We start from the raw sequence: 25,245 nt of genomic DNA, 5'->3' as shown, positions 1-25,245 counted from the left end.
TTTGGCCTACATGAGGACAGAGCTTGAATGTTGATTCACGTGTGGGGAAAAGTCCTTGTACTCTAAAACAGTTTGTTTTGTTTGTTTGTCCTGGTATTCCCTCGTCCCCCTCCTCACTGACAGTCGGTTTTGTTTTTGACCCAAATACATGAGAGTAGTCTTCACTCCTGCCAGGAGCCACTTTATCTCTTACACAGCCAGGATGGCTTGACTGAAATTGAATATTATTTTGAAGCAAATGCATTGCTTATCCAACAATGGAAATAATACACTACCCATATATATTGGTCTCAAAGGGGTATGTTTATTTTTTGGAATTTTTTTTATTAAAAAAGAAACATCCCCAAGCACTTACACATGTTGAATTTGCACATAAACGTAACAAAAACAACGTCAGGACTATAATTTAAAATAACAATAATAATGATATTGACTGATTTTACTTTGCATTCAATGTCGAAATGACTGATTTGTCACTGATTATAGTTAATTGGAGTATGACATGTTGGACGTGTGCCTGACACGCAGAAAGAAGAGAATGGCTCCACATCCTGGGGGAAGATGTGGAACACATCAGACATTATCTAAAAAGTATATATATATATATATATATATATATATATATATATATATATATATATATATATATATATATATATATATATATATATATATATAAAATATGACCCAATGATTGACTGGCCTCAGTCTTAGATAGCACACACATCTCGCCGACATTGGCACGATGAATAAAGCTGCATCGGCGACACGTATTATGGAGAGCGTTTGCTCATTGGGCAGATTTCTCGGCATATATTGATCTTTATTTAGCTCGGATCATTCAATTAGTATGAATATCTCCATATCCATAGTTGAGTATTTACCTATAATCTGATAAGAATATGGCAATATCACAAAACAACAACAAAAACAATATATACCACTAAATAGCTTATTATGTGTGGACAAAATAAAGAGAGACACAGTTCATGATCATAGCCAAAAGAACCCCAGCACAAAGACAGCTTCATGGAAGTGACATTTCTACAATTGTATAAGTGGTATCACTGATTTGGGGGGGAAAAAAACACAAAATGAAGCATTAGGAGTAGAATGCTTGATTTTTTATTTTTTTCAGGGTCACAGGGAATAAAGACACTATAAAATACATGTGAAATGAAACTATATCAAAATAAATTGGTATTTTTATTAATTAATTACTTTTTTAAAAAATATACAGTTTGTGTATCGGACAAAATCCAATCAAGCTAAAATAATATTTTTTTTTCGAAAGCAACCAATCAAAATTACTTTTGTTAAATGAAAGGCAGAACAAGTCCTTTCAATCACAAAGTAGAAAGCTGCAATCACTTTTTGGCAGGTAGAAAGCAGCCTGTTATTGATTGTACTGGCCCTTTAAGGATATTGTAATCGATTAAAATGTCTTGTTGGTCTATAAACTATCAAAAATAGCCCTCATGAATGAAATCATGAGGAAGAAACCTCCTTTCGGCCACAAGTGGGCGATACAGCCTTAACTCTCTGTGCGCTCCCGCTCAGCGCATTCACTTTTGGCAGCCAATGACTTTTTGGCACAACGCCGGTAAGTGATCCAATAGGAGGTAAGTTTTATGTGTTTGTAGATGGATCATGTTACATTGATTACTTTGAATCTGTCTGTGTTTAAAAACATGAAAACAATCCCATATCAGGTTGATCAATTGAATCTTGTAAAAAAAAAAATGTTTAAACTCTATATGTTTGATATTTGATCAACTAAAATCTTAATGTCATTTAAAGTTGACTAAAACTAGAGTATAACTGAATTTCTCCTGATGACTTAATATTGGCTAATATTAAGTTGCTTTTCAGTCAAAAGACTAAAGCTAAATCAAAATTTTGCTGTCAAAACTAACACTGACTGGTTTTTCCTTATGGAAGCATATGTGTACCATAATTCAATATTAAATGGATGAACAGAAATGCTTTTTCATTTTGCAGCTATATTCCGAAAATGAAAAAGCATTTCTGTTAATCCATTTTAAATTGAATTATGGTACACATATGCTTCCATAGTTCTTGCCTGGAACGCCTGATGAAAGCTGGAGATCCCCCAGCTGACCCCCACAACCTTGGACAGTAATAACCATATGTCAGAAGATTAATGAATGAGGAAAGAATAAATAAATAAATAAAAAAAATAAAAAAAAAGAAAGATACTATAAATCTGATATAATGATGGAGAATGCATGATGTGACCAACAAGCGGGGGTAGAGAAAACAAAAACACTGCTGTTTAGGCTAAAGCATGTAATGTAAGGCCATAAGGGTATTTTATTTTGTAATCCATACAAAAGGGCAACTCAATGTGTACAGATTACTCAATGAATTAAAAAGTGGATGAAACACCCACAAAGTTCAGGACTGGCTTCACACTTACTTTCTAAAACCAAATGTAACTTTGAGAGGAAGTCCTTCGTCACTGATTCTTAAAATAAAAATCTTAATGCAGAGCAACTGCATCAACAGCAGTCATTTTTGTTGGGTAATCGTTTCAGATTACATCACGTGTTTATGAATTTAAATAAACTCACCTTCAGGATAATGTCAACAGTCTGTCAGAGAGATGACAATGATGGACAAAATGAGGAAGTATCAGATGGATTAAACCCAAAGTCTCTGCACATGTGCAACAAATAACATTACATTTGTGCTCCCATTTACCTGAACATACAACCACAAGGTTTATGGTAATGGGACTTTTGGTTGCAAAAATCTTGAACAACTTCAATTTCTTGCAGTAAATGTTACAATTTTAATTGTAATACAGTCAAAATGTACAGGTATTTGTGATTATGTTTTATTTGCCTTTTCTCTTTATCTTTGTAGGTTGACACTACATGTAGTGCAACCTTTTCGCAATGGGTACGCATGTTTTATTCTTGCAGAAAATAAAATAATTTGTTTAATATATTGACCGTCACCACCCACAACTTACTCAGATGAAACTTAATAAGTTTAAACTTACTGAGTAACATGAAATGTATTAAGAGATGCAATTGGGAGAGGGAAGAAATGCTGACGTCGGGGGTGTCTCGTGTCGGCGCGTGGGTGATTGGGGGTGGCCTCCGTGGGGGAGGTCTCTGCTGGCGGCGTTGGTGTGGGGTTGCGGTGCCTGGCTGGGGGAGCCTCCTGGACCGCTGGGGAATGTGGCTGGTGCCTGGCTCCGCCTGCAGGGGGGTCCCGCCGTGCTCCGTATGGCCGTAGCCATTCCCCATTGGGGAATGGAGATGCACTGAAAGTCATCAGGAGTAATTCAGTGCATCGCCCCACCCCTCCACCTAGGTGTAACACTGCTCTCCCTGTTTATATCCTCCCTATAATAAAATATTTCTTACCCTTACTTAGGGAGGACTGGTGATGGTCACAATTAAGCAATGAAATAAATCAATTTATTTTATTGCAATAACAAAACATGTATTGCTGTCTCATAATGATTGCACTTCTTGTAGTGTTGACCTTTGACAGCATGTGCAGACAAGTAAAAAAAAAAAAAAAAGGGAGAGGGAAGAAATTCAAATTAAAAGGAGGCCCTAAAAAAAGGGCTATTGTGTAGAGGAGGGAAATCTGCTGCATCAGTGTTATGTAGAGGGAATATTAGGGGGACAACATCTCATTGTAAAGATAAGATTGAACAAAGGCAGTCACAAAAGTCATGTTGTCACAAAACTTTCAAATAATAAATTTGAGTTTAGAGCACATTTAAAACATTAAAACAAGTCAATGTAGTAAAAAGTAACACTTTTTTTGCTTCACAAAAAAATAAAAGTTAGCATAAAAAAACAAGATGCTAATTCTGATTAGCTACTAAATCTTCTTCATTAAACAAAATTATATTCTGCTCAGAGATAAACATAATACATAAGTATTATGTCAGCTCATGTTGTCCTTGGGTAGAGTTTCAATCCATGCAGGGATGCTGTCAGTCGTGTATCTGCTTGTCATTTTAAATGGCCAGTGATGAGGCAGTGTAGGAGTAAATTTGTTATTGCACACTGAACAAGATTGGTTCAAATAGAGAAGGGATATCCGCCTGCAGGGTGTATGCCACTTTCCAGGCAAACGTTAATATTTCATACTTCATTTCCTGCATCCCACACACACCCTGTCAAATCTTAGCCTCCTTCTAAGAGCTGCTCTAACGGCTCAGAAACATGTGACACTTGTTTCACTAAGTCATACTATATTTTCGTGTTTTTTACATCCCCTGATCAATATGCCTTTTTTTAATTTTTTTTAAGCATATACAATATGCTCTGTTAAACTTGAGCTGAGAAGATCTTGATATGAATTAAAAGCCTTTTAGTTCACAAAATAAATATATAGATATTATTATTATCCATCTATCCATTTTCAAACCCACTTATTCCTGTTTTTACAGGGGTCTGCCGGTGCCAATCTCCGGCTCTCATTGGGCACTGGGCGGGGGTACACCCTGGACAGGGCGCCAGTCCATCGCAGGTCAACACAGACAACCACTCACTCTCATTCACTCCTATGGGCAATTTTAGAGACTTCAATCAACCGTGGGTTGAGTACCGGAGTACCCACGCAGGGGAGAACATGCAAACTCCACACAGAAAGGACCCAGGTGTCCACCCCAGGGCTTGAACCCAGAACCTTCTTGCAGTGAGGCGGACGTGCTAATCCTATTATAATTATTATTATTATAGTCATATTCATACTGTATATGCTGAGAAATCCAAAGTCAAAGATTTTAAACTCAGAATTGGTCACACTGGGAGAGTTTAGGGCCCTTTTACAGCACCTGGGGACTCATTTATAAACGCTGCGTACGTACAAAAGAAAGCGTATACACCACATACAGTATAAGCAAAGTTTGAGATTTATAAAAGAAAAACCTGACGAGATAATGTGCGCATTTCCATGGCAGCTCTGACCCTGCCGTACGCACAAAATCACGAGAAACGGGAAACTCCGACGCCAACAGAAGGATGAAATTAATCACAGCTCTGTGAAATTAATAGAATTTGTGTCAAATAATCGAACACATTTAACATTTAACAACACGTGTTATTTGAAGGATGCATTTGCAACAACGGAGGAGGAAAAATGATACTGACGCCCGCAGGGAGTGAGTGATGTACGTGCGCCTACAAATACAGTTTTATATTATTATTATTATTATTATTATTATTATTATAATTATTATTAATAATAATAATAATAATAATAATAATAATAATAATAATAATAATAATAATAATAATTGTAATAAAAAAACGCACTCTAATGCGTAAAGATGCACAATGGCTTATTTGGCAGTGCTGGAGGACGAGGTGCACGGGATACACCAGAGGGAGAGGCAGGGTTTATTTTTCACCTTTCACAGTCTGATGAGGCAACGCAACGCAATATGCCTTTCTATCATTCGTAATGCGCACTAGTGTCACCAAATTACGCTCTCCTGGGAGTGTGTCCACCTCAATATTTATTACCTCCACCTCACATTGAGTGAAACTTGTTTTATTTGCTCGTTTTCCCCCTTGATCCACTGATAAATTCGTATTACTGAATATTCATTTAGGGCGTTCACCGGACCTTTTATGGGCACCATATGGGCGGAGTAAGGCATTTCCTCACGTGCGATAACTTTCGAGTTCATTGTGATTTATAAACGGAAAAAGGCGTGCGCCCGTGTTTAAGAATCGTAAAAAAAACAATAATAATTTGTACGCACTTCCTGGTTTTTATCGTACGCCAGCTGGCGTGTGCTTACCTAGGCACACTTTTAAAAATGACGCCCCTGGAAACAAAAACATAGTTGTATCTTTACTGTACTTTTTATTGTTTTTCATGTACTTGTATGTAATCTTCTGTGTTATTTGTTATAAGAACATTTTAGTGTATTTTGACACTGTAAACTTGTTTTATGTACTGCTGCAAGGACACATTTGTAGAGGAGATTATTAATCTCAATGTGGTTCACCTGACTAAATAAAGGATAATGAAGTGAATGAATGAAAATATTATTAAACAAGGTGAGAAACGACAGAGACACACACCAGTAGTGCAGAGATCTTGGTTTTGGGTTGCTTCTCATCATCAGGGGTGCCCATGTCGGGTGCTGGAGAGCCCCTGCCCAATAATTATAAAGCTTTCTGTAGAACTGCATGATCACACCATCGTTAGATTCTGGTGTGTTGTAGGGAGACTTCTCAAACATGCAGAATAACGGTTAATAAGTGCTGTTCTAAGTTCTGGTGAATTGGACTGTCTCCTAATAGCGCCTCCTGCATTATCCCGAAATCTCATCATCACTGCTTGCAGTTTTGAATGATTTACTTGTGTACATTTTGAATCTGGTCTGACAATCACACTGATTTCTGGGTTTTGGACTGGATTTGTGCACTTGAATAAAGCAACACAAACTTGGCCTCTGTGTTCTAAGTCATGCATTTGAGTCCTGGCTAAACCACAAACTACAAAAGTTACGCTTTATTCTGTGTGATAAATAAGCTTTCCTCTAATTAACGATATGTTCTACTTGACTCGAATGTCACTGTCTAGAAAATAGGTGTGTGTGTGTGTGTGTGTGTGTGTGTGTGTGTGTGTGTGTGTGTGTGTGTGTGTGTGTGTGTGTGTGTGTGTGTGTGTGTGTGTGTGTGTGTGTGTGTGTGTGTGTGTGTGTGTGTGTGCACAGAGACTATATTAATTGGTGCTGAGGGGCTGCTGAGCACAAAGACTTGTTCTGAAGCGTTGTTGGATCCTCTCCTCGGGTCGTTGTTTTGCATTGAACAATCAGATTCAGGTAAGACCAAACCACACATTCAAATGGACCAAATGGGTGAAATATTTCTGCTCTTTCTCTCCAAAATGTGCTGTCATCGACTCAAGGAATTCCTGAGAATAAATGAACAACAAGTAAATGAAAAGCTTGATACGTCAGATTTGTTTCTTTGTACTTCAGATAAAAGGTTTTTGCAACTTTGAAGAGGAAGAAGAATCAGGGCTTTCGCCTTTATTTACTGGCATTATGTTTTTACACGATGTGTTTTGAAATTTAAAAGGCATGCAGTAGATGTTAGGTGTTGCTATAAACAACGGGCTTTGTCACTAAATACCAACATTATCCTTAAAACTCATTGTAACTGGTTTAGTTCATGGTTGAGTAAGTGATGGTATATTGTTGATTTTAGGTATAATATGCTGAGCTCACAATAGGGATGAGATTTTAAAAGAAATGTCAGTTAAATGCTTCGTTCGACTCCACCCTCATTTCAAGTAAAATGAATTTTAATCCGCAGCTTGGTAGAATAACTAATAAGTGATTAATGGCTGAACAAAGGTTTTGGTATTGTACTGGTCCAAAGCAAACTTCTGTTGAATAAACCCTATACAAAGCACGCTCAGGCTTAGTGGATTTCATTGTATCTGTAACTAAAGTTTCTTTCAAAGACACATTGAAGCTGCAGGAAACCCATTTTTACTGTCCTCGTCAGCCTAATTCTTTTATTTACCTTTATTTTCTTAATGTAAGTATCTCTAAGGTGTCGGCTGGTGAAATCTCTGCCCTCCTGCAATGCTGGATACAGGCCTTTAAAGATAATAGATCAAAATACATATCTCAATAGTATTACTAGAAAGTTGATTAATGATCAAAATCACTGGTGCAAAATACACACAGGTACTTTTAACAGCAACTGCACGATATACTGTATGTGTCACCATTTTTGGCTTTGTCTCATAGGGCAGTGGTCCCCAACCTTTCTTGCCTTGTGTACCCCTTGAGTCTTTTTGTCATACCATGAGTACCCCCTCACTCATACATGTTCATGATTCTCCAAAAGTAGAACATAACACAACTGATTATTTAACGCAAGTCATTTCATTTCATCTTCATAAACTGAACAATTCATATTCATGCATTATCTTCATACTTAATTCAAATTAAACATAAAATGATGTTGCCTTCAAGGCAATAGATTTATAAATATAAGAAATAATATCATAGTAAGCGTTTGTATTATTAATACTAATATAATTTGATTATATTGTTAGTAAAAAATAATAATAATTGAAATTAGAATTAATTGTAATTGTAATTTCAAAGATCTGTTGCTGTCGTAATTGGAATTAAATTGTAATTGAGTTAAGATAAATAACTTTGTAATTGTAAATGCCATGAAAATGCCTTAAAAATTGTCATTTATAACTTAACATAAAACTGGGGAACCATGTTACAGTTCTATATACAGTTATACACATATGTAGTTAACAATTCATAAAATGTGTTTCATATCAAGCTTTCCCACATTTTACCATTAAAAAAAAAAAATTGAAATCGAGGGGTATCCTGACACAAAAAAGGCTCAGACGCCCACGTCATTGATTAGGAAACCTAACAATGTCACCAATAGAAAATAGGAAAATAATGAGACGATAGATATTTGTTTTTAGTGTATTTTAAAGCTGATTTAAGGCACGTTATCATAAGTGATGCTAACAGAAAGCTAACACAGGAGGAAGGTTAACTTTTATCAGGTTATTTATCACAGGCTCAGTAATTATGAGTAATTGAAATTGAACTTTAGTAATTGAGAACATGATTGTAATTGAATTTCTGAGGATATAAAAAACAATTGTAATTTAATTGTAATTGGAAAAAATGCCAGTTACTCTAATTGTAATTGAATTATAATTGAACATGGGTAATTGAAAATGTAATTGACCCCAAACCTGCCTTCATCAATCTGAAGCAGTCAGCACCCAATTTCACCCCGCGGCCCTGCACATCTGATGGTTTAATTCTAAATAACTGAGCCGTTGTGCTTTTTCTTGCTGAATATCATCATTGTCAGGCCTCTGCACTGTGAGAGAGAGAGAGAGAGAGAGAGAGAGAGAGAGAGAGAGAGAGAGAGAGAGAGAGAGAGAGAGAGAGAGAGAGAGAGAGAGAGAGAGAGAGAGAGAGAGAGAGAGAGAGAGAGAGAGAGAGAGCTTGAGGTGTTTGTGTTCCATGGGTGGTGCAGACTGGCGGGAGAGGTAGCAAAAGCAGCGACTTTTAAAAACTCAATTATTTCGCTCAGCTCTAACTGAATGAGGATGAGCAGATATTGAAAAAGAGTAAAGTAAATTACCTTTTTTGTTTGGAGTGGGACTAGATGAGCTATGAACCATTGATTAGTCCATCAGGGTGCTACAGACTAGTTGAGCTATGAACCATTGATTAGTCCATCCAGGTGCTACAGACTAGTTGAGCTATGAACCATTGATTAGTCCATCCAGGTGCTACAGACTAGTTGAGCCATGAACCATTGATTAGTCCATCCAGGTGCTACAGACTAGTTGAGCCATGAATCATTGATTAGTCCATCTGAGTGTCCCAGTCTAGTTGAGCTGTGATCAGTTGGTGACCCTTGACCTATAGCTTGGACATCCTCTACAGCATGTACGATGTCTGGATCAGGGCTGTGCAGTTTGATTGTTCTCTGTTTATCATTACAGAGATGGAGAGAAGACCAGTCTGTCGCTCTCTCGTTTCCCTGGTTATGTTGATGATCCTCATCCTTTTCCCTGTGAGATCCTGGTGCACAGAAGAAACCTACAACTCCATCAGACAGGTATATATCAGAGGCCGATCTACATTCTCAGGCCTGAGGCTTTAGATGTACAATGACGTGTGCTCCATCGTTCAGGTGGAGGCAGACAGAGGCCTCAGTGCTATAGCTGCATGGAAGAGATTTGATGATGACATTGATATTGACAGTTTTGTGGGCCTGCCGGGACGGAGAAGTGCACCTCCACCAGAGAGTGAGTGTTGTCTGCTACAAAAACCTTTGAGACTCTAACAGTGTAATGACCTTACAGGGAGTTGTTTTTTTTTCTTTTTTCAGATCACAAAATTACCTTTGAGTCAACAAAAGGTAAGGACTGTACCTCTGCGATTACCTAATCCGTCACACATTGTTCTGCAAACTAATAGGCTTTCACTACAGGAATAACCGGTCGGATTCTTGCCTATCTGCTAGGACGCAGGACACGTGAGTGATCCTGCTGTACAATAAATCTGTTTTCCTAATATTCAGCAGCTGCTCATTACACTAGAGTTGGGCAGATTTTTAACGACATCTGTTTAATCAGCAGATATGTGTCCTAATTCAGAGCTGAATGCTCATTAGTCTCAAGCCGAGGTTCACAAATAGTCTGGACCGCTTCATTACAAGCCATGACCTGAATGTAGAAATATGTTTATCATAGATAGAAAAGTCGTTGTAGTTTCAAGTTAGGATAATAAAGATTGCAATATACTCATTATCTATAATGAAGCAAAAAGAAAAAAAGAAAGCATTTTAGTATGCTAAGAGGGAAATGTAGTTCTTCTCCGAATACATCATTTATATAGGTATACATTTATTCAAAATGAATATTTTGCAAACTTTAATGGTAATGGTAAGATGGTGCATAATACTAGAGGTACAGTCAGGTAAGTTGCTTCATAAGTGCCATATATATCTCCCTCACAAGCTAGTAGTGCTACACCATCATTTAGTGTTTTTATAACAGTGTGATATGTACAATTATTTCATGTATTAGAGATATAATTTAGTTTTAATAATTCATATATATATATATTTTACATCTGAAACCCTGTCAACCTTTTGACACTGTTTACCTGCAGCACGCACACACACACACACACACACACACACACACACACACACACACACACACACACACACACACACACACACACACACACACACACACACACACACACACACACACACACACACACACACACACACGTTCTGCCCCAAGAAATAAAATTGTTTCAAAAAGTACTTTTGAATTGGATATTTGAATAAATATGCATGTCTTTTGTTTATTGGGAATACACAAGACAACTACCAAAATAAAAGCACATATCTGTTGAAAACACACACATATATAATCTTATTTTAAAACATAAATCTATACATTTTCCTGTGCAACATGCATTTCACAGCATGCCTGCCAAAAGACAAGTTTCTTTAAAAATAAAAGGCATATTGAGTATTTATTTATCTTTGACTAGCTGTCCGCGAACCACCCAGTAAAAGTCCACGACCCGCCAGTTGAGAATCGCTGTTTTAGAGATCTCAGTGCACCCAGCACTCCTGTTTTCATACAGAAGTATCCACCTGTACAGAGAAACCTCCCTTGGGTTGGAGGAGTCACCTGCAACACAAAACACTCAGCGACACATAAAATGATGCTGCTATTGTGGTTGTAACACAGGTTGAACAACATTCACACTCTGAGAAACAAAAGGCACACCTTTTAGTCACCTACAGGCTGCAAAACTGGTAGATTTGAACAAGCCTTGAAGATATTTGGTCACTATAATGAGATAGTAGTAAGCAGTTTAGTCAGTTGATCCGACAGGAATGATTTGCCTGGAAAAGGCAGGATTAAAATTATTTAAATCTTATTTAGATAAAACCACATACAAACATAGACAATGGGTGCCACATGCATCCCTCAGTCTAATTTTGTGCAGCCCCACAAGTAAATGCATAAAATGATTTGAAAAAAACACAGGATTTAGTCCAAAAACACAAAAGACGACTACAAAAATACCCCCCAAAAAAGTATACAAAATGACAACACAACACAAATTGACTACAGAACCACATACAATGAGAAAAAAAACAAAGTTACTCAGAATAACAAAATTATACGAAAATACACAAAATGATTCCAAAAACACATGATTACCAAAAAAAAAATTAATATTTAAAACAAAAACACACACCCTTTCTTTTTCTTGTAATAATGACCAGTTCAGGTCATTATTCTAATCTAAATGTTGTAAACGTGGCTCTCGGATCTTACATTTACATTTTTGTGGCCCCACTGTGTGAAGTCTCACCCATCTCTGAACTCGGGGTTAATATCGAGAGCTGCTCAGTACATTTAGAACAGGTTTCCCAACAATAAACATATATAAAATGATAGCATAATAAACATATGCTTTTATAATTACATTTGTGGAATATTTTAGAAAATATATGGAATTAATATTGAACATTTTATATATGTTTGAAGTTGTGGCTCAGTTTATAGTCAACATATAGTAAATGTTGATATTTCTTATCTGCAGCCTTAGCATTCTGCTTCATGCCATTTTTGTGTTAACATGCAACCAAGTACAGACGAGTGTGTTCTTTGTCCAACAGGAACGGCCTGTCTGTGCACATACCGGCTTTTGCAAAAAAGAGGGCGACTCATCCATCATCACGGGAGGTGCCGAGGTACGAACACTGGCTTCTTCCTGAAATAACAATATAATCTATACTTAAATACTTAGGTCTCTATTTGTCCTTCAACAGGATCCTGCACAGAAAATCCTGCTGACTTCTAATCCTTCATTCCGTTAGCGTGCTAAACAATCACACAGCTAATCCACATCACAGCAGAACAAGGTATAAAATGTTATACACATGCAATTCCGTCCAACACGACAAATCTCTCCGGAAATTATAATCATTGTGCAATGTAGAGTAAAACCAAACAATACTTACGATAAAATATGTATTTATTTATTGTGATTTAAGTACCATTCACTCTAACCGTTCTGCACTGATTACGTGCACATATACACTGACAGACTCATTTATACATAGTTCAAGCATCAATATCCAAAACTTATACATTTAAAAAATAAATACAGCACTGTACAGTTTTCCCTTCATGGTCGGGGTGATTGTCAAATGTGTGAGAACATTCTGATGCAGCGTGCACATTAACTGTAAAATACTTGCTCCTTTGTATAGACAACAAATTACAATAATTTGGGTAAAACTGTTTTAATCTGAACACAAACCGAACATGCTTTGTTCATGCAGACTCAATCAAAGTTTTAGTCATCCATCAATCATCCCATTATCACGTACTATAAAATGATCAATCTGCTCCAACCAGAGTTAGAAATCTCCAACTGTACGAATAGGAAAACATCAACATGTTTTTTCAGGTACAGCGTCACAGTGCAAAGTCATGTGTGCAGCAGATGGCTCATACAATCTCCAATCATTCACAAGGCACAATGCTTACGAGCTTGCTGAGAAGTAAACTGTAACTCTAACTGGTTTTGGCTAAATTGGAGTCTCAGGGTGTTTGTCTTTTTTTTTTTTTTTTATGTATCTTCGACATTGTATCATGGGACTACTGTATTTATTGCTGGTCCTGCTGATTCATTGGTACTGACAGGTAAATGTAGTTCTCTATATGCTGCTGTGAACGTTGCATTTGTCTTTTTAGTGCAAAAAGGTAAATGTAAACTGAATTGCCCTTCGGGGACGAATAAAGCCATCCGTGTCTTTTATGAGTGTGTGTTTGAAAATACTATAGAATGTCACCTATTCCTCCATAAGACGTGTTCAACCACTGGAGTATAAACATCCTGAAAGCCTCCTGTTGACTGAATATGCTTCACATACAAAATGTTCACTTCAATAACTGCGTCGTGTATTTCCAGTATGACCATTACCTCTCACGCATGCCAGTATTTGACCAGACTGCAGGAATTACGTCAACAGCACTTTTCATATAACATGACCCCGGTAAACATAAATATCCTTTACATTGTCTGTGTAAAGTTTATGAAAAACTTCACAAAAATACATTCCTGCTGGAGCACAGTACGACTGATGGGGGCCAACCCATTCCAGTATCTGAGGCTGATAAAATCATTTCTACATCAATAATGCAAATATGTTTTATATATATATATATATATATATATATATAGTCTTAATATTTTTCCATCATGAGTTTTATTAACTTTGAGAAACAGCTATGACAGTAGCTAAAGTCAGGGTAGTTAGTGACAAAAACAATGTTCACTTTGCTTTAGAGAACATTAGCTGGAAATGTTTAATTAAATTGAATATTAATGACACCCTTTGTGCCATTTACTTTATTTTAAGGCTACAAGTGTTACTATAAACACAGGAATCGTCCCCTTTGAGCTATTATGTATAAAAAAGTGTGCTTGACAGTAAGACGAGGGGAAATGCTGGTTTCCTGAAGAGCTAATCACTCAACTTTGATGTCGAGAGAGAAATGTAAGTAAACTCAACTCATCGTGAGCGACTATTTGTCTTAGTGAGGTGCAATATTTAACCGAAACCTTTAGAGTTTTTGGCTGCTTGACAGAAAAAAAAAACTCCTAGAGAATGTAACACGTATTTACTAACTGCCCTGGAGAATGTTCAAACAATTATGAACAGGCATAAATTAACCTTCTCTATCACACTTTCAAAAAAAGAAGAAAATACCTTTTTTTAAAAGAAAAAGATAAAGATTACATTGCACTTATTACGGTGGAAGAGAAAAGGGCCAGAGTATGTGTTAAAATGAAAAGCACTCAGACTTTTGTTAGGAGTCAGTGCCTAGGGAAAGATTTTTCTCATTTCAAAAGGGAATTTAAAATGTTTCAAAATGACATTTTTCTCTATTACAGGAAGCTGTAAACAAGATTGTTATCAAGTTTTGGTAAAAGCGCAGTGGTTGATCAATATGTAAAAAAGCTATATCAAATCTATAAAACTCTCAAACATTTAATGTCTGAGAACATGTAGAAATCTTCAAGGGGAGGGGCGGGGGGGTCTTCTAAAGAGTTCAACTGGTGGTGGTAGTTCCAACCAAACTGAGAACAAACATCTCTCACATGAGCAATTCATGGGTGGAAGAATATCAAGGTAAAGCATTCTTATGTGAAGATAGTTTCATTTTAAGTCAAACAACAGACTAACTTTTTTTTTATGTCCAAAAGGATGAACAATGAATGTGCAAAGATTCTCAAACCCCACGTCCTCTTTGCCCATGCATCATGTGCCTCCACACGTCAAACTTCCTGCTATGTTTTGACTGGTGCTGCAGGATCAGGACCAGCTTTATGAGCAGGTTGTGCATCCGCTTTCTTCCCAAGACCGGAAGAGTCCACCTCCTTATGTTCCTTCCCCTGCGCACCCTGCTTGTTCTCCACAGGATCAGGGTACTTGGACTTGAAATCCGGGGGAAGAGGAGGATTGTAACGGTAGACGTAGCCAAAGGCACGCAGGTGATAGGTGTAGTATTCCAGTAAATACATACGTACAGGATCCACGTAATGGTAAGAAACTGACAAATCGGAGCAACAGTTGGGACCCTGTGAACAGAAATACAAACAAATGAAATAAATATGTTACATTTCCTAAACATTTCCCTCATGTACATTTCACACAAAGGTTACTAACTGTAGCTAGGTGGGAACGAAGCACTGGTAGATACACTTAATTGTGCAGTTAAAAGGTTACAACCAGGGTTGGGGTCAACTACATCTTTCAGTTACAATTACATTTTCAATTACCCATGTTCAATTAGGATAACAGTGTGTGCAGCATTTTTTTCAATTACAATTAAATTACAATTATTTTTTATCCTCAGAAAGTCAATTACATTCTCAATTACTGAGCCTGAAATAAAAAATCTAATAAAATTTAACCTCTTGTGTTAGAATCTCATATGATAACGGGTCTTAAATCAGCTGTAAAATACACTAAAACAGAAATCTATCATCAAATTTCTTTATTATCTATTTGTTACCTTGTTAGGCTTCCTACTCAATGAAAATATATGTTTTAATATTTTTGGTGTGGACATCTGAGCCTTTCTGTGTAAAGATGGGAACCTCACAATACGATACGCAATACAAAGCTCACGATAACGATTATCTCATGATATGACGATACTGGGATTATCGATATATTGGTCAGAAATCAATCTCCAATAATCTATGACAAGAAAAAAAAAAGATTAAGCAAAATTATTTTTATTCTATATCTCTGAAAAACAATAAATTGAAAAAGTGTCCTATGAACAGTGACACTATTTTAGTGCAACATTTCTGTAAATAAGTGTCAACATACCAATGTAAATAAATAAGTATCTCCAATAGTGCTTTCGGTAAACAAAAAATAGGGTCTTTCTTACCAGTGACACCATTATAGTACAATATTCCAGTAAACAATATATTGGTTCCGTCAACAAACAGTGACAACATTTCTGTGAAGACCTACCTGCACATTTTAGTGAAAAAGCAGAAAAGGTTTTAAAAATAAATAAATAAATAAATCATTTTTTTTTTATTATTAAAAAAAATGGATACTTATCACAAGTATATCAATAATCGATCGTGCGGAAAAAATATTGCGATATATCGCCGTATCGAGAAATTGTCACACTCCTATTTTTGTTTCGGTATACCCCTAATTTTTTTTTAAAATGACAGGCCTCCTACATGGACACTTCACATCACTCACTCCCAGCTGGGAATCTGTGGAAACAACTGAAAACTGCTGTTCACAAACACTGTCCATCCAACGTCACTGAGCTCGAGCTGTTTTGCAAGGAGGAATGGGCAAATATTCCAGTCTCTCAATGTGCAAAACTGATAGAGACATACCCCAAGTGACTTAGAGCAGTTATCGCAGCAAAAGGTGGCCCTACAAAGTATTAACTTAAGGGGGCTGAATAATTTTGCACGCCCAATTTTTCAGTTTTTTATTTGTTAAAAATGTTTGAAATATCCAATAAATTTCGTTTCACTTAATGATTGTGTCCCACTTGTTGATTATTCACAAAAAATTACAGTTTTATATCTTTAAGTTTTGAAGCCTGAAATGTGGCAAAAGGTCGAAAAGTTCAAGGGGGCCGAATACTTTCGCAAGGCACTATATACTGGTTTACGATGCACTGGCACGCCTTGGGATGTGGGATAAAACTCATACTGGGCTTAACCTTAGACACGTTAATCCCAAATACCTGCTTTAGGTACTACCATTCACTCATTCCCCCTGTTCACAGCCACCACCATTATAGCTAAGCTTCACACTTGTCACCATACTGGCTGGATTACACAACATAATAGGCACAATATATTCTACAACCTCACATCTCACCCTCACTGCAAAACAGTCTATTCTTCCCCACCTTTTCTATTTCCTGCCTTGAGTCTCTCCTCCCTGCTCCCTTTCCCCCTCCACTTAGGTGTAACACTGCTCTCCCTTTTTATATCCTCCCTATAATAAAAGATTACTTACCCTTCCTTAGGGAGGGCTGGTGATGGCCACAATTAAGTAATAAAATAAATCAATGTATTTTATTGCAATAACAAAATATGCATTGCTGTCTCATAATGATTGAACTTCCTGTGGTGTTGACTTTTGACAGCATGTGCAGACAAGAAAAAAAAAAAAAAAAAAAATGGTAAAATGTGGGAAAGCTTCATATGAAACACATTCTAATAATTGTTAACTAAATGTGTAGAACTGTACATAGAACTAACATGGTTCCCCAGTTTTGCATTAAATTATAATTGGCATACATCAAATTTTCATGGTAATTACAATTACAAAGTCAAATATCTATTTTTTGAATTATGATTACAATAATTGTAATTTAGCGTTAATTGCGATTAATTAATTACAGGAATAAATAACGCACTACAAAAGTAATCGCTTCTTTTTATGCACTGCAAACACCACGGAACCTTTCCCAGCAGAGCTTTTCCACCTCAATGCTAACTATGTATCAGCTAGCACAGACAGCGGCCCTATGGACACTACACGAGACCGAGTGGCCATTCCACACTGGACAAGATAACAGGGTTCAGAGCCAAAATAAATAAATCTATGAGTGACAAATTAACAAAGTGAGTGGATAAATGATTGTAGTGGACAGTCGACCACTATCGGTGGTGGAGGATGTGGGGATATTACTACTACTAGAAGTGATTACAGTTCTTTATTTGGTGAAGACCAATGTTATTTTTGATGTGCTATTTTACATCACTGTGACTGATGGGTCTCTAGATTTTTCATAATATGTCCCCTTTAAAGATAATTAAGTCTTTGTTTATTCAGCACTATAATGATATTAGGTACAGTATTGCTTTACTTGCCTCGCTGATGGGATAGTAGCAGTAACTCCAATACCAGAAGCTCTTGGAGAACCTGGTGGTGAGATGCTGCTCAGGGATGAAGGGGTGAAACGTCTCCCTGTGGATACTGTCCCTCGAGTCTCCAGCCAGAACGCCAACCTTTTCCATGCATTGTCCCAACGCCAGATCCTCTACAGAGGTAGTATGAGTGCACAGTTTGCTTTTGAAGGCTTCAACGTATCTTCTCAGAGCCTCTCTGCTCAGCACATAGCCAGCACCCCCACTCATATAGCCCTGCTTGGCATACGGCTTGAATCTTCGGCCAAAGTAAATCGGCTCCTCTGGGGTGTGGTTTGCGAGAACCAACCGCAGGTTGTCTACAATAACGTATGTGTCATCATCTGCTTTAAAGAACCAGTCTGCGTCGTTGTAGTAATTCTCATAAGCGTAGTGGAAGGCTCGGATTGTTTTCCAGTACAATTGATCTCGACCCTCTTTTGTGCCCAAGCCCACCGTGGGGAAGTCAGGGTCGTCCACAGAACTCATGAAGACCACAATGTTGCAGTGGCGACTCCATGAGTTTTTCACATGCTTAGCCTTCTTCTCCAGGTTTTTGGGCCCCGTCATAACCCAGCAGAGGATCCGCACCTTTTTGTACAGTTCATCAGCGATGCTGCTATCCTCACCTGTCAGGGGCAATACAAACTTTTTAGGTTACTTCAACAATTTCATTTCTCAAAGTGAATATTAAATGTAAACAGAAAAACAACGAGATGCACTGCAGAGCTTATCAAGCTCACTGCTGTGAACTATAATAAAAACAGGGTTTTCTGTAAACCACAAATAAGTCTACAATCCCTCTGATTTTATAGAAATATCAACTTTTCATGGTAATTATTTATTGGAGCAGTAAGTTGTGAGTAACTTAAAATGTTGATGAGGATATCTTAAATTATGCTAAAATATATTTTTCCAACTATACGTAACACAGTTAAGGGTCAACCTTCAATAAAAATTCAGGTTGAAAATGTACATTAATTCCCATGGAAAGTTTACAAACTTTGTTGAAATCTTGTGTTTTTAAATTGAATTGTCTTGAATAAACGCTAATATCTAAGTTTGGATAAGATACAGTAGTTTAAAATACTGTTCCTAATTTCTGGTTATATTCCAATAAATAGTTCCTATGAAAACTTTTTTCTTCCAATATTTACAAAATTCCTAATCTTAAATTCCTGTGGGAATTTACCGCTAATTTTCCGACCCTTCGCAACCCTAAAAAAAAAAAACCACGTGCAAATACTGGAGGTATTTAGACACTGGAGGCATTCTTGTAATGTCGGTCCACAAGAGATTTGGAGTCTAACGGCCGATCGCGATAATGCTTGTTGATGATGTATCTGCCTCTGCATGACAACGGCTTCAAGCACAGAACATGCAGCATGAGGATCTGGTTTTAAAAAAGATGTGCTACGTCACTGATTTGACTTGGGTTGGATTCAAAATGTGATTGAAAGCTGTGTCATGTCTGCAAGCCAAGGTAACAAGAGTGGTTTGATCTACAGTCAAAAAACAAAATGTCACAAAGACAGCCAGAGAATACACTCGACTCAAACGCAGTCAGACTCCGACCACAGGAGAGAGGAAACACGTTTGCAGACCTCTATTGCACAAGCTTTTTGAAGAGCACTCTCTTCCTCTATTTTGCATTATAGAAAACAGCCTGTTGTACCATTTTAATTTTAGAATATCAACAATGTTATTTGGGTTTGTTCGCACTATTTTGCATTATAGAGTGCTGAATTAAGTTCGAGATCTACACAATAAATGATCTCAAATTACATGTTTTTGTTTTTATTTCAAGGTTTTTTTTATTGTCATTTTCATGTTTACATGAAAATGAAATTTGTTTGTCAGGGCCAGCAGCATACAACATAAATATTAACTGAAATATAGTACAATATAAACATAATACGACTAAATACGAAATAATGAAGTACACACAATATAGTAAAAATAAGAGCGCAGGTACCAAGGTGAGTGGTTTATCATTTTTTATTTTCTTACTATATAACCAATTCTAAAACACTTCCTATGATAATTTTTTACACTTTAAGTTCGAATCATGATATAAACCATTACCGTGAAGGGATTTAATTTACACAAAAGCAGTGTTGTACGAGATGATTTTTATTTTTATTTTTTTAAAGGCTCTTCTCAGCTTTTTGTTTTGAAAATGAAGATGTGTGTGAAACTTGCTCTATTCAACGATTGATTACGGAAGAACAAAACAAGCTAAATTTTTTCTTTTTTTTCTGATGAAAGTAGAGACTTTAATCTTTCAGATTGTCATAGTACAAAATATTCTGTGGCTCTTTAAACGTCAGACAAAATGCTCTAAAATGGCTGGCAGTGAATGAGTTAAGGACAAACATATTTTAACTGTGCCTCAAACAGTCAGCATTGGAAAACAAGATCATCACTCACCCAGTTAATTTATTTGGTGGGAAAAATTAGCTTAAAGTATTGAAGCCCGTTTCCGCCACTAAAAAAAAAAAATCACCAAGGAAAGTCATAATTATGGGAAACAAAGTCATAATTATGAGAAAGTCACAATTATGAGAACAAAAGTCATAATCATGAGATAGAAAGTCATAATTATGAGATACTTACAGCAGCTTGTTCATGTGATGAGCTGACACTGAGAGATGGCTAAGACTATCGAAGACTACTTTAGACAGGGCTTTACAAATGATGAAATACTTTGTTTGCTTGCAAATTCACATAGAAATATGCTGAGTAAATACACCCTTGAATAGACACTAAGCAAAAAGATGCTCTGGCGTCGAAAGGATGTAACTGATGTGGCTGAAGTAGCATGGTTTATTGAACAACAAATGGAGATTTCTGGTCAGTGCCATGGGTACAGGTGGATGTACCAAAAATGTTTCTATCTCATAATTATGACTTTACTAACTCATAATTGTGACTTTGTTTCTCAAAATTATGACTTTCTAACTCATAATTATGACTTTCTTTGGTGATTTGTTTTTTTTGTTGTGGCGGAAACGGGCTTCCATATCAAAGAAACTGGAGACGACTAAAATGAACATTTATTTGGGTCAGTGAGTGGAAGTCGGGAAAGGCATTTGACACACAGCCAGGAATAGTGAAAAAAAACTCTTAAAACTCTTTCACCACCATAAAAATAGTCTTTGACCATAAACACAGCAGTGTAGTCTTGTTTCATAGGTCAGAAGACTGTTTATCTTTTATACAAAATTGCTGAAAATGCTAACTTGATTATCACCATAGGAGTAAAAAAAAAAAAAAAAGGTATACAATGTATGATAAAATTAAACAAATAACGAGTAAGGTTAAATATTAACAAAAATGAACATTCTGACATATAGGATGTGGTATAACAGTTTGTTTTTAAATCACAGCATGTCAAAAGAATAAAAGTAAAGGTAAGAGACGTACCTATGTGGTGAGGGTGTTCCAGGTTAAACAGAGCAGATCGCTCCTTCTTCCACACCTTCTCCTCTTCATCCGGCAGCTGAGGGTGGCCGTGGAGCTGGTGAAAGCTGCTGGCCTGCTGATCTGACACGGCCTTCTCGATCCACATCTGCCGCAGGAACACGTACAGCGTGAGGGTCCCCACCGCAAAACCCGCATAGAAGGAGAATCTGGATCCCAAAGCCTTCATGCTGGATCAGGGACTTCGGCTGGTTTAACTAGTGAGGACCTGCTCAGAGGAGGAAAGGCCACATAAGTGTGAGCTGGTGACAAATGAAATGCAGTAAGCAGTAGAAGTGTTGGTCCCTCCCTGGTGTAAAGGTGTGGTTTACTCACCAGTGATAAAGCAGCCACCATAGCAGCTTTAAAGCGTTGACAGCTATTTCATCACACGGCTCGGATAAGTGAAAAAAGAGAAAGGTGGGACCACAGGGACTTTCACCCGAGCTTAGCTAGCCATTCTGGGCTAACGCATATTAGCCGTGCTAGACATAGCTGACTACATTCCCCAGCAAGTCTAAAGGTGCAGCGTTTAACGCAGTCATGACGGTAGACCTGTTTATCCAGGTGTGCCGACACCGCTAAATATCTGCTAACAGGTTAGTCCCGTTAAGAGCTTCTAACTTTAGCTTTAAGTTACCGACTCTAAACACACAGACCCTAACTTTGACTACAACAACGTGGCTAGAAAAAAAAAACCCTTTTACTCCACCGTCCACGTTAAAAACCTGTAATATATATATATATATATAACACAGAGAGATTAATTACATCTGGTCAAAACCTAGTGGGAAGTGGGGGGTCACGTTCTCTTATGGCGTCATCCATCACGTGACTTTTAATACATGGGGGGTACCCAGCGCCCAAGGCAGAGGGGCCCCTCAGAAGTCTGTTTTATATATATGTACGAAAATGCACTTTAAACATTTTAGATTATTTCAATTGGAATGAAAAGGGTCCTGTGTGAAAATAGCTGGTAGTTAAGCACAGTTTTGCACTAAAACCATTATTCATGCTGCATCAGAGCCCTAGCTACTACCCCCTTTAAAACAGTGCAAATGGTACGACCCGCATGTTGTGCTGCAGCAGCAGCTGCTGCTACTGCAATTATTATTGTTTTTCAAATACACATCACACACAATAAATATCAAATGACTGTATCCTATACTTAAACTTTCTCAAATATAAATCTAGTTAAATTAAAATGCAGTATAAAAATATCTAAGATGGCACCTTTGTCACTAATCTTGGCTACTCTGTATTTGTAACACACCTTAATAAACATGATCTAAAACTAATTCTAGAAGAAAAAAAAACTTTTCTAAAATGGGGTCAGGTCCCGAGAAAGGTTGGGAACTTCTAAGTTAATGTGAAGAAAAAAAGAAAGCTTATATAATAATGCAAGAATACGAGCATAGGTTCCAGGAGAAAAGAAAAAAAGTGTACATAACTTACAGTAGGGGCCAACAAGATGGTTTGTACCCAGGGCCCAAAATGTGGTGCTACAACCCTGCTCAGGGGTGACCATTTCATTTTAGTTCAGCACTTTAATCCTAAGTGGGCCACTAATTTTATGCTGAAAATTAGTAATTTTAACATTATTGTGCCCAAGTTTACACTTGTACGTATACATAAAATACAAAATATGTAAAAAACCGACAATATCCGAGCAATAAGTGATAGATATCAGTCCCAACAGGATCTTCACTTTAAATCTCCTAGATTTTTTGACCAATTTTAGTTTGATTAATGGAAATACTATGTAATAAATTCAGGAAAATGTAAGGTTTTTGTTAGAATTTTGCGTTCTTTCAACATGAGACATAAGCATCGGGGAAACTGTGAGCTTCTGCAAATATTGTTGAGTTTCATTTACACAATGATTCACATTTACTCTGTGTAATAGCCAAATCCACTACTTGGCTACCTTGATGGGTTTAAAGGGCTGAGTGGCTGACGCGCCCACCGTGTACACCTTTCACTGTCCGGTTGACATAAATCACGTACAACTTCTTGATATATGCTTATTTTCTCTTTATTTTATGCTTAATTGATTCCGAACCAATGTGTCCATCAAACCATCAGTTCACCTCGACCTCTGGTCTTCACTTGGTATAGCATCAAACAGTGTTCGTGGTATTTCTGGTGTTGCGGTCAGAAACCGCTTGAGCTGCACCCCGTCAAGCAACAAATCCTTGTCACGGAAGTGGCATCACATATATAGTCTGACACGCTCATTTAAGACCCACACTTGTATGCAGCCATAAAATGGCCATTACACACCGGCCCCTAATTGTGATGATATACAAGCATAACAATTCCAATATTTACAAATAAGTGGACATTTTCAGAATAACAAACATTATATAGTTTTTTTTTTTTTTTGATTTTCTAAACAGCAGCTTCTTGTAGTAAGCAAAGCTTTGTAACAGGCCGCTCAATGACATTTGACTTTGTCTGCAGCTGCACTGAGCGAACAAATCCTTTCTTATCATGGAAAGCCTCTAGGACCTTTCCAAGCAGCCAAGATCCTCGAGGAGCAGAGGAGTCCATTATGATGACGACATCTCCAGGTTTTAGATTTCTACTCTTTTGGTTCCATTTTTGCTTTTCTTGTAACAGTGGTAGATATTCACGAACCCATCGCTTCCAAAATAAATCTGATATGTACTGAGCTTGTCTCCATCGATGTTTTACATATAGATCATGAGGCTCAAATAATCCTGGTGACATTGCAGGCTTTCCCTTCATGAGAAGAATGTGATTAGGAGTGAGAGGTTCTAAGTCACGCATCACCAAATGGCGGACCTCGGTCCGGACTCGGACCGAGTGATGGTTCTGTCCGGACCCGTGAGCCGTGACCAATCTCTGATAAATTTACGAGAATAGACGATTTTCATGGAGCATTTTTTCTGACGGTCTGAACTATAGACGGCGGGCGCTGCTACTCGAGTCAATACGGCAATTGCTTCACTCCGTTGAGCCAATCAAATCCTTTGTTTACCCTGCACGGCCGGCGCACCAGAGCAGAGAGGAAGAGACATGGCTTGTTCCAAAAGAAGGAAGGTCGATGCGGAAAACCGTTGTTTTAAAGATGAATGGACGGAGAAGTTTATGTTCATTCTTCCGGCAGGCAGTTCAAAACCAGTGTGCCTCATATGCTCCGAAAACGTCGCATTAATTAAAAGTGGCAACGTGAAGCGGCACTACGAAACAAAGCACAGCTCGTTTGAGCAAAGTTTTCCCCTGAAGTCCGAGCTGAGGGCAAGCAAAATAACCGAACTGCAAGCCCAGTATGACAGGTCTACCCGACTCATCACGCATACATTTACAGCCCAGCAACGTGCAAACGAATGCTCTCTAAAGGTATCGTGGATTTTGGGGCAACAAAAAAAACCATTTAGTGATGGGACAGTTGTGAAGGAGTGCTTAAATGCTGTTGCTGAGACATTATTTGAGGGGAAACAAAAAGACGAGATGTGTGAAAAAATCAAACAAATCCCGATGTCAGCTTCAACAGCAACCAGAAAATCTGAAATATTAGCAGATGATGTATTGGCACAGCTTGATGCAGCCATTCAGAGTGCACCATGCATTTCTTTGGCAATTGATGAATCTACAGATGTTACTGATAATGCCCAGCTTTTGGTGTATGTGAGATTTTTTCACAAAGATAAGAGGGAGCTCTGTGAGGACCTGCTGGGTGTAACACCACTTGAAACACACACAAGAGGAGAGGA

At 37.5% G+C, this 25,245-nt stretch overlaps 1 protein-coding gene across 2 annotated transcripts; it reads right to left on the bottom strand.

Annotated features, from left to right (window-relative positions):
• Positions 1–12,853: 12,853 nt before the first annotated feature.
• c1galt1lb (core 1 synthase, glycoprotein-N-acetylgalactosamine 3-beta-galactosyltransferase 1, like b) lies at positions 12,854–22,303 on the bottom strand. Of its 2 annotated transcripts, XM_028447600.1 has the most exons (4): positions 21,842–22,303; positions 21,470–21,734; positions 18,008–18,672; positions 12,854–15,214 (listed from the first exon to the last, which is right to left on the bottom strand). In XM_028447600.1, the coding sequence occupies exons 2-4, from the start codon at positions 21,693–21,695 to the stop codon at positions 14,924–14,926; spliced, it is 1,182 nt and encodes a 393-aa protein (XP_028303401.1). In that variant the 5' UTR covers positions 21,696–21,734; positions 21,842–22,303; the 3' UTR covers positions 12,854–14,923. The 2 variants fall into 2 exon arrangements, with proteins under 2 accessions (XP_028303401.1, XP_028303402.1); XM_028447601.1 differs by lacking the exon at positions 21,842–22,303 and having other exon boundaries at positions 21,470–21,818.
• Between the last annotated feature and the right edge of the window lie 2,942 nt (positions 22,304–25,245).

The sequence above is a fragment of the Gouania willdenowi genome, chromosome 5 (genome assembly GCF_900634775.1).
Source record: "Gouania willdenowi chromosome 5, fGouWil2.1, whole genome shotgun sequence".
NCBI classification, from domain to species: Eukaryota; Metazoa; Chordata; class Actinopteri; order Blenniiformes; family Gobiesocidae; genus Gouania; species Gouania willdenowi.
Note: the sequence above shows the minus strand (reverse complement) of the source record. Positions and strands in the feature narration are given on the sequence as shown.